Genomic DNA, 19,840 nt, shown 5'->3' on the forward strand with positions numbered 1-19,840 from the left:
TACAGGAGTGACATAAACTTTAGGGACAGATTTCAAATTTTAAAAAATAATACAAAAACTGTTGTAAATGTGCGTTTTACATCATAGTTGACTGGCTTAAACATAAGATAATGCAAAAAGGGTATGTTTTTGACATTTAAATTGTCAATAGATTTGTAACATTTTCACAAATGCTATTATTTTTGTATACGGACAGCACTAATTGGCACTTCTGATATTTTTTTCAAGGGTTTATATAACCGTTAAAGAACTGGAAACTGTTGAAAATATGAGATTTCAGCTACACATTTCGTGTCCATTTGCATTTTCAGTAAAATATCTTAAATATACAAAGTTTTGGCCGTAGGACAGAAAATGCTACGAAAATATAGAATGACTCATATACGACATGTTTAGGATGAGGAATCCTTAGGATAATGATGCCGAAATATATATAGAAAATTAAATAGCAATGTTTAATTTGAAAATATGCATGGTCCTCCTCGTCTCGAGTCACGGTCCGCCCTGTCCCAATATATGGTCCGCCCCGTCCAAACATACGGTCCGCCTGGTACGGTCCGTCCTGTCCCACGGTCCGCCCTGACGTACGTCCATTTATGCCAATGTTATTCTAAAATTCTTCAATGCATGACAAAATTACAGTCCGGACATAATTGTGTGTACCTATTAATTTTAATTCTGATAATGTGAAACTTCAAAATGTTATTGTGACCTTGATCTTTGAGGTAGGGAAGTAATTCTTAGACGCGACACATCGTCTTGATGTTGTAAACTTCATGTTGTCATGATGTTGTAGACATTTATGCCTAGTAATTTTAAAATCAGTCGATGCATGACAAAGTTATAGTCCCGACACCATTTACCATTTTACTCTTATTGCGACAATGTGAAACTTCAAAATGATAGTGTGACCTTGACCTTTGAGCGAGGGACGTGTTACTTGGACGCGACACGTCGTCTTGGTGTGGTAGACATTTGTGCCAAGTTATTTCAAAATCCCTCAATGTATGACAAAGTTACAGACCGGACAATAATGAAGCGGGACGCACAGACGGACGGACAGACGGCGCGATTTTAATATGCCTGGGGTGGGGCATAAAAATATACGCGTCATGTCTAAAGTGCGATATATTTTTGCTTTATAACGGAAATAACTAGGCTTATCTTCAAACAAATTGCTTAGTATATTTACCTCTAAGTCACCTGTTATGACCACGATGGGATAAATGTAGACTGCAATTCCGATGTCTCAAACCCTTAAGTCAACCCCTCAACCTAAAGGGGGATAGATGTCAGCACCAAATGCCAGACATCATGTTAATGGACCTGTTGTCAGGAACCAAGACAGATGAAAACAAAAAGTAATATCAACAGTTTAATCTTTAATTTATCATTGAATGCTTCATATAAACTACTAAAATATCATTGTTACCTAGTAAAACGCAAAAAATATCAATGATAATTAAAGAATGTTTACATATAATGGCAATTTTTAATATATATTCTTAAAAATGCTCTAAATAATCTCTATACTGAAAGAGATTATTTGACAATACTAACTACTTACAGGGATACAAATAGTATCTTCAACACCAAACAAAGTGTGGAGTTATAATAACAGAAAAAAGGTGATCACTTTCAGCACCTTGTGCTAAGGTGAGCTACAAAAGACCATGTTAAAACTAAGAGAAACATAATGACAAGCTTGCATAAAAGGTAAATCAAATATATTGAAAGGTAGAAAAGTGTGGTATGAATTCATTTGAGCAGTATTTCAGGTATCTACACAAATAAAATGTACCTATTTTTAGGTGCAAAAACCCATATAATAGCATTTTTGCTTTAAATAGCATTTTCACTTCCGCCTATCAATGAGATTCTCCAGAAAGTTGATCTTAATAAAAGTTATTAACAGCCAAACATGTCATAACATAATATTTACATGTCTAAATTTAAGCAGATACCAAAGGTCAATATGTCAAGTTGAAAGAATTGATATGTGGAATTCATCGAAATGTATTTAACATTTGAGACGCGTCACGACAAAACCAACATAGTGCGTTTGCGACCAGCATGGATCCAGACCAGCCTGCCATCCGCGCAGTCTGATCAGGATCCATGCTGTTCGCTATCAGTTTCTCTACTTGTAAAAGAGTTGGTAAGCGAACAGCATGGATCCTGATCAGACGGCGCGGATGCGCAGGCTGGTCTGGATCCATGCTGGTCGCAAATGCATTACGTTGGTTTTGTCATGACGCGGCTCAAATGTGTTACTTTGTTGAATCATAAAAGAAAATGTATGCAAATTAATATCAGAATAAATGTCCATATCAAACAATCTACATTTACCCATAAAATATCAGAATCAAGATATCACAGTTTGGTATATTATATAACAAAAAGAATATCACTAAAGCTGACAGATGCTTCAAAATACTGCAAATTTGTCAAGGTATTTCTATGCAAATCGGTCAATAAATAAAGGCTGTGTAAGTAAGTACATATATTGCCTGATTTTCTGTTTGACCAAACTCATTAATGAGACCAACCCGCTATTAAGACCAGATTTGTAAAGTCCCTTCATTGGTCTCATTAGCGAGTTTTTACTGTATAATTTATTTTCTGCAAAGGTGACCTTGAGGACAGTGACCTGTGTGACCTACTGATTAACAAGGTGGTGTATATTATGCTCACCTTTTGGGGAGCTTAAAATATAACAACTGATGAAGAATGTATATTTCTTATATCTCTATAAATGAGCTGCGCATCCGCGCAGACTGATCAGGATCCATGCTTTTCGCTCACAAACCCTATAACAAGTAGAGACACTGATAGCGAACAGTATGGATCCTGATCAGACTGCGCGGATGCGCAGGCTGGTCTGGATCCATGCTGGTCGCAAACCCATTATGTTGGTTTTGTCATGGCACGGCTCAAATAACAATTACTAGTAACACTGTAAGTTTTTAACATGTCATGCAGTATTTAAGATAATATAAATAATATACAAGGAATTTATATGGTGAAATATATTCAATATGTAACAACTATACAATTTAATATAAGTGTAAACATTTGTCAAGCAAAGAAAGTGTAAAGACAAATTGCAACATAGAAGTCATGTTCATATACGCTCATCAACAATAACGTAAAAGATGTGTAAAGAAGAATTTAAACTTGTACATCAAGTGATTTTTTTTTTACTTTCTTTTTCTCTAAAATGCATGTACCTTCAAAATTTGGAAAATATCATTAAGTAACCAGTTAAATTGGGAAATTTTAACAAAACATTTTAAAACAATTAGTTTTAGCCTGATGAAAATAAGCATAAAAGATTGTGGTTTTCATAAGCAAGCATATAGTCTAGCTAATTGGGATAAGATTAAGATTCACATTTTCAAGGTTTAATTGGGAATTTTTACCTATTTTATCAGTTAGGAAAATATCAACTTTCTACATGTCATGTGCAAAGTAATCATCGTTATCTAACAACTTTTAATACAGCTTTATAAATATTGTCCAGTTTTTATATAAATCATTCTAAACAAAAAGCAAATTTAAAGTAAAACAAAAATGACTCATTCACAAATTCAAATTAATTGCTACAGTATAGGCATGATAACGTTATCACTAAAATAATTTTATATCACAGACATTTTACCAGTTACAGTCAAGCTAAATAAAAGTGTCATTCTCCACACACCTATAGCTCTAAAACATTACTTTGTTAATTTAAAGGAACTCCACTGAGGTCAAAAGGCCTAACAACAAAAAATTTGAAAATCTGAAAAATATCAAATGAAGCACTTAAAATGGAAATTTATGCTAAGGAGAACAAAGAAATATAATAAGAATTAAATTGAACATCAAGTTTTTTTTGCAAGACTTTTAGCAAAATTGGAGTGAAAAGAGTTGCAACGCTTTCAATGTTTGGGTCAATTTGCGCAATTAAAATGATTATTGTGGAAACACAGGGTAAGGGAATGACCTGAAATTTAGCACACAAGTTATTGGTTCAGACCATCATCAAATGGTACACAAATCTCGGAAAAATATTTTCAGTCTCGACAAGGCAGTGGAGTCTCCTTAGATATCTTACATAAGACATGGGTAAAAATAACTCTACTATATAAAAATATAAAAGTGTGGCATAAAATAGATAACATGCAATAACATACACAATATATAATGTTATAAACTAAAACAATTTTCATGGTCAACATATGGTAAAATATTCATATCTAGTCTAAGAAAGATATGTAAACCTTAGCACAGCAATAATAAAGTTATTCAGCATTATAAAGTACATATGAAATGGAATACAAGCGAGATCTTAAGCAGTAACAACAATATTAGCAAGATCAATATGCTACCTGGTACAGAATCTGGCAAGTTTATATAACAGTGTAATCTTATTAGACTCTGGATATATGACAAATAGTTGCTTGTTTCGGTGAATAAGATCATAATATCCCTGAATATTTTACAACTGGTTCGTCACCACATTACACAAAGCGTATGGTTTCAATATTGGAATGTCCTTCAACATTAGCAACACAAATTGCGCGGCAAAATCAAAGTAGTAGAAGTCCGTTATAACTAAAATCAGAGCAGGTAAAAGATTAAAATGTTTTAGCTATTTCAACAAGTGAGGAATAAGTGCCTGTGGCAAATCCAACCAGGCCCATCACTATAATGAACCAGTTTTTAAAACATATAAGTTTATTGGCTGGAAATGTGACCAGATCTATGACTGCTGGAAGAATCAGAGCCAGGAATGAGCTGGCAAATGCTCCTATAAGTGATATCAGAAGATCAAGATGTGGTACAAGAGCAGATAATCCACCTGAAATGAAAATTAAACAAGAATAATGATTATAATCATTATAATAGGCTACATGTCAAACAGCTAGATACATAGATTTATGTTTCATCATTTGTTAATTAGGAGGATGTATAGTCCAAATGTCAGTAGTTAGGTTTATATAACACTGCTTTTTAAGTTTTCATGATGAAGAAAAGAATATCAAGACAAGTTAGCTTTACAGAATGTTCAAATGAAAGATTAGAAGAACATCATATTAGAAGCTGGTACAGATGTGAATATCTGGGTTGATGGCAACTGATTAAAGCAGTAACAAGCTCTGCAGTTACCTAGAAGCCAAATATACCAGTCTGTACTAGTAGACAGACAGTGTTTGATCCTCTTTTTTATATGTAATTATTTACTTTTATTTCTCATGTTCATTGCGCTTTAAAATGTTTTAAATGTTAAGAAACAAAGTTTGTTTTATAAGTAAATGTTAAGAAGATAAAATATGAGATGTTATTCAACTTCTATGAAAGAAATGTACTTTAAACCTTTTGTCTTGATGGAATAAAGGTCAAAGGTCTAAGAACAATAAACTTTTAAACAAGTCAAAGTTAGTCACACATCAAGGGTCAATAGCGTTTATTCCTTTTTATAAATTTACAAAAATAAAACAGGATTTCTTTATACATAAAATCATATTCAAGGGGTGAAAAGGAACATTTAAAAATAGAAACAGTAATTGAGAATGTAGTTTGCCACATAGGCTCAAGTCTAAAGCCCTATATGAGCATTTTTTATTATTGGTTTAGCACTTAAATTTCATGAAGAGACTCACCTTCTCCTGTCGCATAGGTCAAGTTATGAGTTCAAGTATTTATGTATCTAGTATTTTGGAGTACATGTACTTATAAGTTTTGAGTACTGAACTTAATTTGTTGCAGTGCTAGAGAAGTATTTAAGTGCTAAAGAAGAATTTAAGTACTATTGAGTATTTATAAGTACTGTGATTATTTACTGTTGATAAAAAAAATTACAGCTCAAATTTAATACTGATTTCTTAACTAGATATCATTGTGAAAATATTCATACACTATTACTATAATATTATGCTATAATATAAGCAATAAAAAGTTTATGGCATCATTATTATACACTGTACATATTCAGAATAAACTTTTCAGATTTTTGAATATTTTTTTACCAGTCAAGTCTTGTCCCACTTTAATACATTTACTCTTCTAAAAATGCTCCAAGGTTTAAATACAACTAATTTAACATTAAACAAAAAAATTGTCAAGTCAAAATTTAAAACCTAAAAAAGGTCTTAGAATTGCCCAATGAACAATATTTAAATGATTTTATGAAACTGAAAATGTACAATATCAACTGGGTTATAAATTTGCTTTTCAAACATTGTCACACGCTCAATTTTTCTGTAAACTATTACACACATTTTTTCACAAAATACATTTTGTATCTTGAAATCTTATTGACAATCCTGCAATTGTAAATGTACTAAATTTATAAGTTTAGCCATTTACCAATCAATAAGGTTTTACAAAATTAAAAGCAAAATTTACAAATTCTTGCTTAAAATATAGAAAGTAAAATCTATGAAAGTAAAATCAATTTTTTTTTTAAACACTTACATGTGAAAACAACTAAACCGATTCGAAAAAAATATTCAGCAATTTTTGGCACTTCTTTTCCTCTTTGTTCCGCTTTCTCCAATATAAATGGCCATATAATGTTGATAGGTACATAGAACTGTAGACCGTAAGAGATAAACAATGATACTGCAAACATCAGCTTCACTGATAAATACAACCTGAAATGTATGAAAACATTGTTTAGAATTTTCAAATTTTGTGTATTTAGTCTTTGGACCTCAGTGGAGTTCCTTCTTTATCAGGTTGAAGAAGCAACATAATACTAGACTTCTAATTTGCAGTATACTTTAAGCACAATAATATTCCAGTTACTGTTAGCTCTAAATTTCACAGAACTGAGAAATGCCCAACAGAAATTCACTAAGCACTAATAAATTTACACACATGTGTCAAGCCTTTATAAGTAGTATAAAAGGCAAAAATTAAATTCATACTTTTTAAATTTTTTTTAGATTTTGAAGTTTGTTTTGTTGGGTTTTATGTCAAAGGTCATACAGTAATTTTTCAGGTATACTGGTTAAGGAAACTGTACGGTGCCCCTCCATGCATTATTTCAGGCACAAGTCAGCACCAAAGTAGAACTACCAATGTTCTATAAGCCAGCTAAATAGCTTCCTCACATGAAAGAATACAAAGTCCCTGGTGGTATTCTTACCCATAGTGGTAACGGGCAAGTGAGTCAACAACCTTGACCATACTGACCACAGACGTCACATTTTATAGAGGAGATACTTAACAGAAGATGCTAACAATTTTCTATTATATTTATTAATAAACTTATTTCTATTGCTTCACTTCAAAATTATGAAACCTATTCAATTTGTTTTGAGGAGAAAAGAAACTTTACCAATCATCATTGGGTAAATTTAAGGTTACACTGCCTCTTGTTTCATCTCCAAACTTCAGGTAACCATAGAAACCCACAGCATTATATAGTGCAATTGTTATTGTTAGCCCTAGATTCAATACTCCAGCTTTTCCCAGAAATGCTGGTTTGTCTGCCATCTTATTGTGTAATGGAAGGACCTAAAATAAAACAAACATAAATTCAATAATTCATTTTGTCAAAATTTTGAAAATAAGTGCAAAACCACTAAATTGTTGCATATGTAGGAACTTATGGTATAATCATACACGCCATACTGTCCCGTATGTATGGGAAAGTCCTGGAAATAAGGTGTCTGTCCCGGAGATGATTTATGTCACGGAAAAAAAACAAACTAAAATAATCTACTTTGAAGCAAGAAATTTTACTTTTTTATATAATTTTATTGTCAAAATTTTATAAACTAGTCTAGAAAGCTTATAATGAATGATTATCCCCTTACAGCATTGCAATGGTGACGCTAATTAATCCTTTGATTGGTATATCTATGTGCCCCTTCCAACAAACAATTATCGGCAATAATTTTGAACAATTAAAAGATTAATTGTTTACCCCCTGTGGCTTCCTGGGTGAAGGTGTCATACACTGTAATTAACAACTGGCCAGTATAAATTTAATCTTCCCTACAGGCAGTTGTTAGTTTATTAGTGGTCAAAGTTTATGGCCATGAACTTCACAGTATTATGAATATTAATAGTCTTTAATTTATTGCTAGTATATACATTTTGTACAATTTTGTTCAATTCCCATTATACATGTTTAATACATTATGTGTCAAAAAATTATAATTGAAAACGGACCAAATATCATGATTGTTCTATAATTAGATCATAATGTCTAGTCTATCAGATAAACAATAAACTAAAATGGGAGTTTCTTTGAGGTCAGTAAATAAGTTTCTTCAATGATGTGGCATGCTGTGCATTTTTATTGACATTTCGTAGAAATAAAGTTTCTTACCAGTCCTATTCCTTCAAATGCAAATATTGCCTGACCGAAGAACAAGGGAATTGTTTTCAGTTCTCCAACAGAAGCCCGTTCTTTTATATCATGAAGTCCCTGTAGTAAGTTGACAATGATCAATGTTAGTCCTACAAAGTTGAGCAAGTTAGCGAAGGTCGAGAATGGTGCAAGAGCTTTCAAACTTTTCACCATCACATATGGTATAAGGAATGCTGATACGATGATGATGTATATCTTCGGATCTAGTGCATGTAGTGATTGAGTATCTTTATACTCAGCAACCTGCAATGGTAATATGGCATATTTAAATCACAAATTAAATTTCCTTTAAACCATGGGTATGTTATATAGGTCAACTAAACTGTTGGACATCTAAAGTCCCTCCATGAATTAATTCAGGCACATAACGGCACCTAAGTAGAACCATCAAACTTCAGTGTGCGTGGTATACAATTTTCACCAATGAAAAATAACAACAACAAAAAGAGTTTCATGCAAGATTCAAATTCACAACAGTGGGGGCAAGCATTTAGATGTCAGAAATCTAAAAGAAGAGGACAACTCTCACGCTTGTAACGTTGAAAACTAAATGTATTTTTTGTTTGTTTGTTAACTGTGTAGATAGTTTATTATATTTCTTTTATCAATGTACAGTAAAGTGCAGGGATGATAGCAAACTGAGTGTTTCTCCCTCTCAATGTCTGAACCACATACTTTACAAACACTTAAAATGTTCAAGGATTTAATCTGTAGCTTATAAGCATACAGTATGGTTGAAGCATGTCAGAGAAGTATTAAGTTTGTGGCCAAGATATTTTAAGAAATACACTCACTTCGCTGTGTTATCTGCAATTTATCTCTCAGAATCAAAGTTACATAACTCAGCTTTAGTAGAAGGGGCAACAATGAAATGGACCATACACTAGCCTCACAAGCACAGTGAACCACCATTTTTTTCTTTGCTTAAAAATGTTTCTGCTATCATATTCTAAGATCATGCTAATTCTAAATTAATTCTATGATACAGTTTTTATTCTGCTTATAAATTATGTAAATATGTAACTGCAGAATATGCAAAGAAGTGGTAATGCATTGTCAAAATTTCTTAAGCCAATGAGCAACTTTTTAACATAATTAATCAATGTCCTATCTATATGTAAGGAAAATTCATTTACATTAGAATTAACGAGTAAAGTTTGAAAAAATTAAGACCAAAGACATTTATTTTCCTTTTCATCTTTTTCTCCCTCCTTTTTTATACTAAGATGTAACTTTGCTTGCAACTGTATGTATTTTTTTGTAAAATATAAAACAAATATTGTGTAAAACAGGAATATCTAAACACTATGACCCAACCAGAAGCAGCTTAACTGTAATTACCCCTCACTATTTTAGTAACATTAATTTCCCATAGACCAATAGGTGTCGTCCTACTGTTAATTCATGTGTACCATGTGACTAAAAATTTTGTACTGTTACAAAGGTAACAGTAATTTTTCACAGTACAAATTTGAAAAATAAAAACCTATAGAAACAGTGTCCAAGTGAAGTATTTGTTGAGGGTAATAAAATAAATGATGCCCCAGGTAACAGTATTTTCCTTTGGTGGTATTTTTTACCTTTACTCACAAATCTATGCATAATTTATATAATAACAGCAATAGGTGGGCTAAATCAAAGGTTCACACCAGCAGTCCATACTGACAGTAAATAGTTCAATAATTTCTACTTGATAATTTATATTATACAATTGAAAAAATGAATTTAAACTCACTTGTTTTATGTTTTGAGCAACAAACACTGTGTAAACACAACAAAAGCCATACTGAGTGATGATCAAGAAGGCATTTACAAGATTTCTGCAAAATTAAAATATAAATGTACACTGTGCAGCTAAATCAACAGATAGTAAATCTAACATTGGTGTAAAACTAGTTAAGACTATCCAAAATGTATTTATAATCCTAGTACATGTAACACTAATATAAGCCAGTGAAGACTTTCTAAATTCATTTATAAGTTTTATTTTTTGGAAAATCAGTGTAAGAATTGACCTACAGGTTACTTTTTTTTCAGTGTAGGAAATGACCTTCAGGTTGTTATTTTCTGGATTTTCAATGTAAGAACTGACCTTCAGGTTGTTATTTTCTGGATTTTCAGTGTAAGAACTGACCTACAGGTTGTTGTTTTCTGGATTTTCAGTGTAAGAACTGACCTTCAGGTTGTTATTTTCTGGATTTTCAGTGTAAGAACTGACCTACAGGTTGTTATTTTCTGGATTTTCAGTGTAAAAACTGACCTACAGGTTGTTATTTTCTGGATTTTCAGTGTAAGAACTGACCTACAGGTTGTTATTTTCTGGATTTTCAGTGTAAGAACTGACCTTCAGGTTGTTATTTTCTGGATTTTCAGTGTAAGAACTGACCTACAGGTTGTTGTTTTCTGGATTTTCAGTGTAAGAACTGACCTACAGGTTGTTATTTTCTGGATTTTCAGTGTAAGAACTGACCTACAGGTTGTTATTTTCTGGATTTTCAGTGTGAAAACTGACCTACAGGTTGTTATTTTCTGGATTTTCAGTGTAAGAACTGACCTTCAGGCTGATATTTTCTGGATTTTTAGTGTAAGAACTGACCTTCAGGTTTTTGATATGAGTACATATAATTATATGACCTTCACTTTATATTGCTATATATTTGAAGACAACATGTCAATAGCCATCAAACACCTTGAACCTATTCAAGAAGTTCATACATATAGAAAGAACACAATTACTTAGGGTAAACAGTAAAGTACTTATATATACTTATATACATGTAATGGTAGAAATTCATGTCCAAAACAAAGTTCAAATCTGCATTTGTGAAATTTAAAAGATTACAGACTAGAATCATAGAATACAATTTTTCATTGCTACAGAAAGTCTTGATATACAAGTAATAAAATTGATATTGATTGATATTAACACTGTTGATTAATTAGACTAAACACTGAACACTGAACTACAAGTACCTTGCAAATTTACTCCAATTTTTCAACCTATCTTCTCTGGTTTCAAATGCCTTTTCCATCACACTGGCATAGTCTAAATGAGAGTTTTGGGTTCTGAAATTAAAGCTCATACTAATTAACAATTAAAGTTAGGCACAGTATACTATTATAAAAGTATATTGCGGGGGTTATTTTAAGATACAGTGTTATAACATTTTAGCAATCTAAATCCTCTCTAACATTTATACCGGAGGATAGTGAGGATATAAATTTTGAGTACCTGGAAGGATGTACATGATAGCCATACAATGCTCACCTGAGATCCAGCGTTAAAAAATGTCATTATTATTCAGGCAACAGTGGGAAGGGCAATTTTCGACCCAAGGTAATGATAGATATAATTTTGTAGAAGTCCACATTTTTGTAAGCATCATTTCTGTGAAGTTTGTTCAAAATTGATGTTGTTTAAAAAAATGTTTGGATAACAACAACCATTATGCTATCATAAAAGCTCACCTTTGACAAAAACAAGTTACATCAAAAACATTTCAAGCCCTATTGTGTCATGGCAGAATTTTAGGAAGTGTATCAATGAATTTAATAGAAAAATAGAAAACTTACCTCCTACAAAGCTCATTACCAGACAGTACCAGTATATGCATACAGTGTGTACAAATGATACCAATAATAGACACAACTGCCAGACTCACCTAAAATATATAATACAGCTTTATCCAACTGACAATATAATGAACTTACCATACTCTTAATTGAAAATGTCCATTGTTAATACTGGAGATTTTAAAATCAAATACAAGATGTATATGAAATTAAACAGTGAATAGTATTCAGTGCGAGAAATCTGGCGATGTATGTAAGTACAGATTGACTTGTTATGTATACTTATGATTGGCCTGTTTATGTCTGAAGGTATGACTGCTGACCACTAAAAGCTAGTTTCTTCTAACATGGAAATAAAACCAAGAAAAAAAATTACATGTGACTTTCCCTCTTTTATTACTTTCACTATAATTTGGTTTTTTTATGGGGTTATAGTCAAACTGTCTATTTGGGTATAATGAACCTTTGGAAAGAACATATATTGTCAAAGCCCCAATTAACAATCATTCCCTTTAACCTGTTTTCATCGAAAATAAAAAAAATTACTTTAATATTTTGTTTAAAATTAAAATAGTTTTTTTTCTGCAAAAATTGGTTGATTTAAACGACGAAATGTCATTTATCACATTAAATTTTCAAGAAAAACATAATTTTTTGAATTTTTTAATTTTGCTGAAACATGCAAAGTTAAAATAGGTAAAGTAATGTGACTTAGACTTTGATAAGATGAGCCGCAGAATTTAAATCACATTTTGTCCAAAGAATGTGCCGCAGAAATTAAGTCCGCAGAAATAAAAACATGCCAAAATTTTGAAAAACCGCAGAATTTGGAGCCCGCAGAAAAAACCACTTATACGGTATTAAGGTATAGTGACACCTGCAATCATAAATTAATTGTTAAATAATTCAATAAAATTTAATGAGAAATGACAACGCAATGGATTGCACGATACATTTTTGCCAGATACTGGCATCATAAACAACGCAATGGATTGCATGATACATTTTTGCCAGATACTGGCATCATAAACAATGCAATGAATTGCATGATACATTTTTGCTAGATACTGGCATCATAAACAACGCAATGGATTGCATGATACATTTTTGCCAGATACTGGCATCATAAACAACGCAATGGATTGCATGATACATTTTTGCCAGATACTGGCATCATAAACAATGCAATGGATTGCATGATGCATTTTTGCTAGATACTGGCATCATAAACAATGCAATGGATTGCATGATACATTTTTGCCAGATACTGGCATCATAAACAACACAATGGATTGCATGATACATTTTTGCCAGATACTGGCATCATAAACAATGCAATGGATTGCATGATACATTTTTGCCAGATACTGGCATCATAAACAATGCAATGGATAAAAACATTAAGCATGTATAGTTCCAGTTTTTGATTCGCCTAGTTTAATTATTAATATTCTGTCCTTTGATCACACAATGGCTTAACGAAATGTGCAGATCATGTGTAATTTTGAATACAAGTAAAGTTGGCATATTAAATTAATAGATAAGTAGATTAAAATGCTAAATTAAGCATACAAACTGTGACCCTTAAAAATACTGTCGGTCCCCAGAATAAATTCATAAGCTCAGTATGATGCCATACCAACAATTCACTACTTATGCAATCTCACAATTCAACTTACGCCAAAAGTCCTCCATTTTTGTATGCAACTGGCATAGCAAGTATTCCAGTGCCTATCATTCCTTTTAGCAGATGCATCAGACACTCCATATTTCTAGAAAAATACAACAAAAATCATTGCTCAAGCAATGATGCAATGTTCTGAATAAAAAAAAGAAAATAAAGTTTCTATTTAAATTTAAAATCATTAACTCATCTTTTGTATTATTTTTATTTACATTTTAACACAAAAATAATAACATCTAGGCCTTCAAGTAAAATCAGACCTTTAGATATAATAAACTTAAAGGTCAGATCAAATCCCTTAATTTGTCCACAATTATCACTTTTAAATTGTGCAAAATGACCTAAACTTGCACTACTGATTTTCAGTGTAATTCTTAGTATATTTCTTTATAAACATTTTCATAAATTTGTTTATAAGGCCCCAGGAGAACTTTATAATTTTAATTTTCAAAGCTTTTAACCCCAATGGAGCTTGATCTTTCATTATGTAGAAAAATTAGATAAAGAAATAAACACCAGAATCTGGAATTTAAGTTTTGAGAAAGTTAAGATTTTCAAGAGGTTAATGAAACACATTGAATTGAAACATTTCAATTAAATAATTTGATTTAGTTCTGTCAGTGCTGTTTTTATTAAGGCAAAAAAAAAAGAATTTTCTCTTTGAGGAAATTAATATATTAAGGCATCAATATGTTGCAGAGCCTTAAGTTTTTCAAACTGAACACTTACGTTGTTGTTGCTCCTAAAGCATCTGTAGGTATATCAGATTTCACTACAATATGACTCCCAGAAGCTGTCAGTAAATGGTACTCCATATCCTTCTTGCTTGATTCATCAGGACATGATATCTGTCTATCAGCTGGCACTGTATTCACAGAATCTTCTGGCTGCAAGTCACCTATCGCGGTTTCATTCTCTATCGGTGACCCGCTTGACAGTAGCGGTGATGACTCTCCAGCTTTCTCGAGACTTTGTTCCGGCGTTCTTAGAGGCATTTTCTGTTTTAAATCTAGCTTATACTATCAGATAACAGCTAATGTACTCAAATAATGTTGTGAAATATTAATCCAAAAATTAAATATTGTATCTAAATTTTCACTAATATATGTGTACTCTTTTTCAGACACAATTAAATAAAATATTGTATCTTAATTGTCACTAATATGTGTGTACTCATTTTTGGACACATTTACAGCATACAGGTCTATATAAGCTAGTTGTTATATTATCATGATGAGGACTGTTACTAAAATTACCACAAATTAAAAAAATTTACCACAGATAAATAATCTCAACGTCACTGATATAAACAGTCCCTCTATTTCTTACTGATTTTATAAATATATCACCTACACTGTCAGTAAATACTTTTGTCACCAATCCAGGACAACATGTTTAAATCAAAGCATGTTATACACTGTATGATCCTATATGTAATATTACACAAACATTGATAATTAAAAGTTTTCCCACATAGGGTATTTTCAAATATCCACTTTAATTAATGAACCGTATAAACTTCAGTCCGCCTTTAATATCACCATCTGTAAGTATACAACAAGAGATAAAATATTTGATAGATACTTGTATTAATATGACTTATCCCACTTTAGGTAGTGATTGTCACATTTTAAGGATTTCCTGTCAAAAAAATAGGACAAAGGCCACTGACTTTCAACACTAATTTAAGGCAATACTATGTTAATTATTTGTTTGTACAATCAAATGCAAATGATATTATGTTAACCTACAATGCATATGAATACTAAATTATTATAGCGAAAAAAAACCCATTGATTATCCTTCTCAGTTGACAATCAATTTTAGACATTATAAAATATTTAAATAATAAATTATTAACTTCAATACTTATTGGGGGCCAAGTGCTATATTTATTGTTACTTGTCTTTGATAATACAAATGTCACAAAGTTAAAAAAAAATACTGACTTAAAGTCACTTTGTATAGTAAAACTGGGTTTAATTTAATTAAATGACCAATATTTAATGAACCAGTTATTCCTGCATAAGACTACTTAAAATATTTTTTTTTAAAAACTAGGACTGTCATTGAATATCACAATATCTATATATCATCAATATCCATCATCTGATACAATACTGAAACACATTTTCAAATATCGATACATAAGCTAAAATTGTATACCTCTCTTTTTTGCCTAATAAGATAAATCACTTTTTTCCAGTTTTCTTGGTAAACTTGACCTTTAAACTTCCTTTTCAACTTTCTGTTAGTTTTTAGTATTTGTAATGTCTAATACAAGCATGCATTACACATAGACTTTAATTTATAACACTTATTTAAATGTATTTAATTGTATCTATTGTCCAAGTCGATATATCGATTTATCGTTTATATTTGTCTCTTGATATATCGATACAAAATTTTCCATCAATGACAGCCCTAAAAAAAAACACCACAACATGGACAGAAGCCAACTTGAAATCAAAACAAAGATTTTAGAACATAATGAAGATAATATTGTCTTACCAAAATTTTACACCTGAATGATAAGGATTACAAGAGTAAAGAATGAGAACATTATAAAGGACTTTAAATTTTCACTCACTTTCCCTTAGATGTGATTCCTGCATATCTAAATTAAAGTTCATCAATTCATTATTTTTATAGTATTCAACGCTAGATAATCGTACTTTATTAGTTTATTACAGTTGTATTCATCGCAATATTTTCTATTACAGTTTGAATAACTACATGAATTTTCTTTTTTAATTCTGACCTAACCTCTGCAAAATTTATGCAAAAATATGTGTAATAGTGACTCTTTTTTATTAAATCGACTAACTAAAAGTCAGGTTTAAGTTCTTACAGACTGAACAAAACAATTGAAGAGTTAATGAAGTTTTGAAAAAAAAGATATTTTAATATAAATATAGTATAAATACAATGTAGTTAACATTTAATACTTCAATATTTTTAAATACAATTGGAAATCTGAGAGTTTTTCAGCAATTTTGGAAAAGGCTCCTGGCTAAAAAAAATTTTTGTTTTTGCTTTTTATGAAAATTAGAAATTTAAAATAAAGTTATTAATTAACCTACCTTTAAATCATGAATTAGTATTACAATTTTTATTCATGTGAATATCATATACATGTAATCTGTAACTTTTTTCAATACCTATTTCTTTCCTCAGAAGTTGAAATAGGTTTTAATTTAATTACATATCCTATATCAAGATAGCTGTTTAATATAGAATATAGTATTTATAATAATCTTAAAGATATCTGATCACAAAAATATTATGTCAGTTCAAATACTACAAAATGTAGCTGATAATATTAAACTATGATGATATGTAAACCATTTGAGAATGTGAATGAGTTTATGTGCTATCTACCATGTATATGTTAGCTTAAAACAGAAATCAATTATCATGAAGTGTGCATGATTCAAATGTAATTATGCTGGTATTTACAATTGGAATGAAAAGAGAATTATTATCAATCTAATCTTAGAGTCAAAAGCATTTCATTAGTAACAGCAAAATGCTTAGCTTTATTGTATGCCTACAGCTAGTACAACTGTCAGTTTCAGTGTCATCAGAAAATTAAGAGTCAGGGCACAGTATGTGATCTAATGTTAATGTAACCCATTACTTCATGAGCATTTTGTGAAAAATGGCTGTTTTCATTGAAAAGTCTCCCGTTACAAGTTCAAATTGCTATAAAACTATAAAAACTGCTTCAATACTAATCAAACTTGGCACAAATGTTGACTGGACCATTGCCTTTGCAACAACATGCTCAGGCTTAAAATTCCTGTTACCAGGGCAACGAGGGGACATCTCAAAATTGATTTTTTCCATCAAAATTGATTTCAAAGTGCAACTTCTCAATGGATTGAGATCATAGAGTCAAATGCTTTCAGTGTTGGTTAAGTCCAAAATTTTCTTGGCAAAATTTTCTTGGCAATGAGGGGGACTGCCGCCCCCCTTCAAAACTCCCCAAACAGAAGGGGGCACATGGGGCCCCTTCTGGCAACCCCCTGATGTATCTTTTGGTTGGGGGGTTGCGCCGAAAAAGTGGTCACTTTTTTAAACAACATTTCTCAAACAAAAACAAGTGTTGGGGGCCTAAATAAGGCATTTTTCACCATTTGAGACAACAAAAAAAGGGGGGTGAAAAAGGCGTTAAAAGGCGTATATATTGTGTAATGGGAAATAACACATCCTCACTTAAAATCAAGTTACAAGTTTGACCCCCCACATTAAAAATAATACATATCTATATATAATACAGGGCTACAGATAATGTTTTGTGTATATTGGGTAATTACCCCTTGTTTTGTGATCTATTGGGTTTTTTCTATTTTCTTTGAGTTATTTCTGTATTTTTTACCCTACCCCCTCTAACCAATTTGGGTTATATGAAGCACGAGTTTTTGTATTTTAACCAAAATTTCTGACCTTCGTTGTAGACCTTTGTAGGTTTTGTATGGTTATAAAAAAGCTACTAATACTACTTTGCGTTATAGTTTGTTGGCCTGGGAGATTTCCAAGCTGCCTGATATAATTTAAAGGTTAAACAGTCTGAAACAGTATGATCTGCCTGATGTACGTGTTAAGTAATAATTTACGTCATTACCCACCAGTTTAAATGTAGTTTGCATAAATAAGAATTTCATTTACTTTTTCTTACCCTGAGTTAAATAATTAATTTCTATTGGGTTTTTAGACATTTTAATTGGGTAATAACGCAAATACGCATGTTATCTGCAGCCCTGTAATATGTGCACATAATTATACATATTTACTGTTGAATATTAGGTGTAACATTTTTTTACACATAGTTTATGTTTTTAACCCATTTAATAACATTGCAAAATTTTACTAGTATTTTACTAGTAAATAATATCAAGTCTGTACTGGTGTACTGGTAAGAAATCCAGGTAATCCTCGCATGTATCAGTGCTATACACTGGGCATGTAAAAGAACCAAGGGGTCTATTCAATAAGAGCTAGGGACTGGTTCCCGGATTCCCTTGTATCTTAAAGCTGTTTCTTAAATGTATACAATGTATACCTGCCTGTAACACTCGTAAGAGGGGTTGGCAGTATCCAGAGATAGATAGATAGATAGAAGTCTGCTGCCATATGAATATTATATATTGTTATTTATATATGTGGGCATTATTATCCTTGTAGACTCAATGATTGTCCCATAAATGGCCATGAAATATATTACTATAGTGAATTAAGTGACTGAACTGTCTTCTAAACCGAAGTTAATGAAGTTGTAAAGCTCCATTTGTTTATGGTATTTCTTTAGTGGTATGATATCTTGTGGATTCAAAGTTTAAGTATATTAGTAATAAATTACTATTTCATTATATCATTGACAAATACACCCTTTTAAGGTTTCAAAGTTTAATTTGATTTTAAGTGAATTACAAGTTGTTAGACAGTTAGAGAATTGTTACAGTGGCAGTCTACCCAAAACGTCATTCTCGCGGTTAATACTTTTTACTATTATATTTATATTCTATGTTTATTTATATATACAGTAAATATTTTTTCTAGATTTACTTTTTTTACACTATCCCAACACTGTGCCGGGTCCTTGTGTGTTTCTTGTATCACAACAGCACAAAACTGCAAAACACTTGTGTGAGTGTGTTGGAACTGAATTTGAAAAGTAACAGTTCCAATCAAATGCTCATAAAATCATAATTAATGTAAAAAGGCTAAAAAATGTGTAAGTTTAAAAACACAAATAGCTAAATTACTCAATTTATGTAATGTCAACAGAGATTTACCATTCATTCAACAAAACGAAAGTAAGGCGTCTGTATGTTGTGGGTTGGCACGTGCTTATTCCTCCGCATATTATGAATACACTATATCGGCCATGATTTCGAGACGTTTCGGCCCCAAGACGTATCGGCCCCAAATTACCCAAGACGGTTCGGCCCCAGACGTTTCGGCCCTTTACCAAATCGGCCCCAGAATAAGTACTGTGTTTTAAACCGGTATATTAAAATTTCATAGTTATAATAATCATAAATGACAATTTTCATGAAGTGGAACGCCAATTTCCAAGTACCTTGAAAGATTTACGATACGTCTTATATATTTTACGTAAAAGATTAAATCTTTACCAAAACCATCAACGATTAGATACTTGTTACATAAAGCTATAAACAGTTAATTAGTTACACTTTGAAAAAAAT

General features: G+C 31.5%; 1 protein-coding gene across 1 annotated transcript; it reads right to left on the reverse strand.

The window, feature by feature from the left end:
• Nucleotides 1–1,362: 1,362 nt before the first annotated feature.
• LOC132738358 (proton-coupled amino acid transporter 1-like) lies at nt 1,363–19,520 on the reverse strand. Its single transcript, XM_060725845.1, has 11 exons — nt 19,427–19,520; nt 14,358–15,172; nt 13,624–13,716; nt 13,248–13,311; nt 11,945–12,033; nt 11,345–11,437; nt 10,107–10,191; nt 8,330–8,614; nt 7,331–7,509; nt 6,463–6,641; nt 1,363–4,846 (listed from the first exon to the last, which is right to left on the reverse strand). The coding sequence occupies exons 2-11, from the start codon at nt 14,621–14,623 to the stop codon at nt 4,623–4,625; spliced, it is 1,557 nt and encodes a 518-aa protein (XP_060581828.1). The 5' UTR covers nt 14,624–15,172; nt 19,427–19,520; the 3' UTR covers nt 1,363–4,622.
• Between the last annotated feature and the right edge of the window lie 320 nt (nt 19,521–19,840).

Source organism: Ruditapes philippinarum, unplaced genomic scaffold (genome assembly GCF_026571515.1).
Source record: "Ruditapes philippinarum isolate M1 unplaced genomic scaffold, ASM2657151v2 ctg869_1_1_1_1, whole genome shotgun sequence".
In the NCBI taxonomy this organism is placed as follows: domain Eukaryota; kingdom Metazoa; phylum Mollusca; class Bivalvia; order Venerida; family Veneridae; genus Ruditapes; species Ruditapes philippinarum.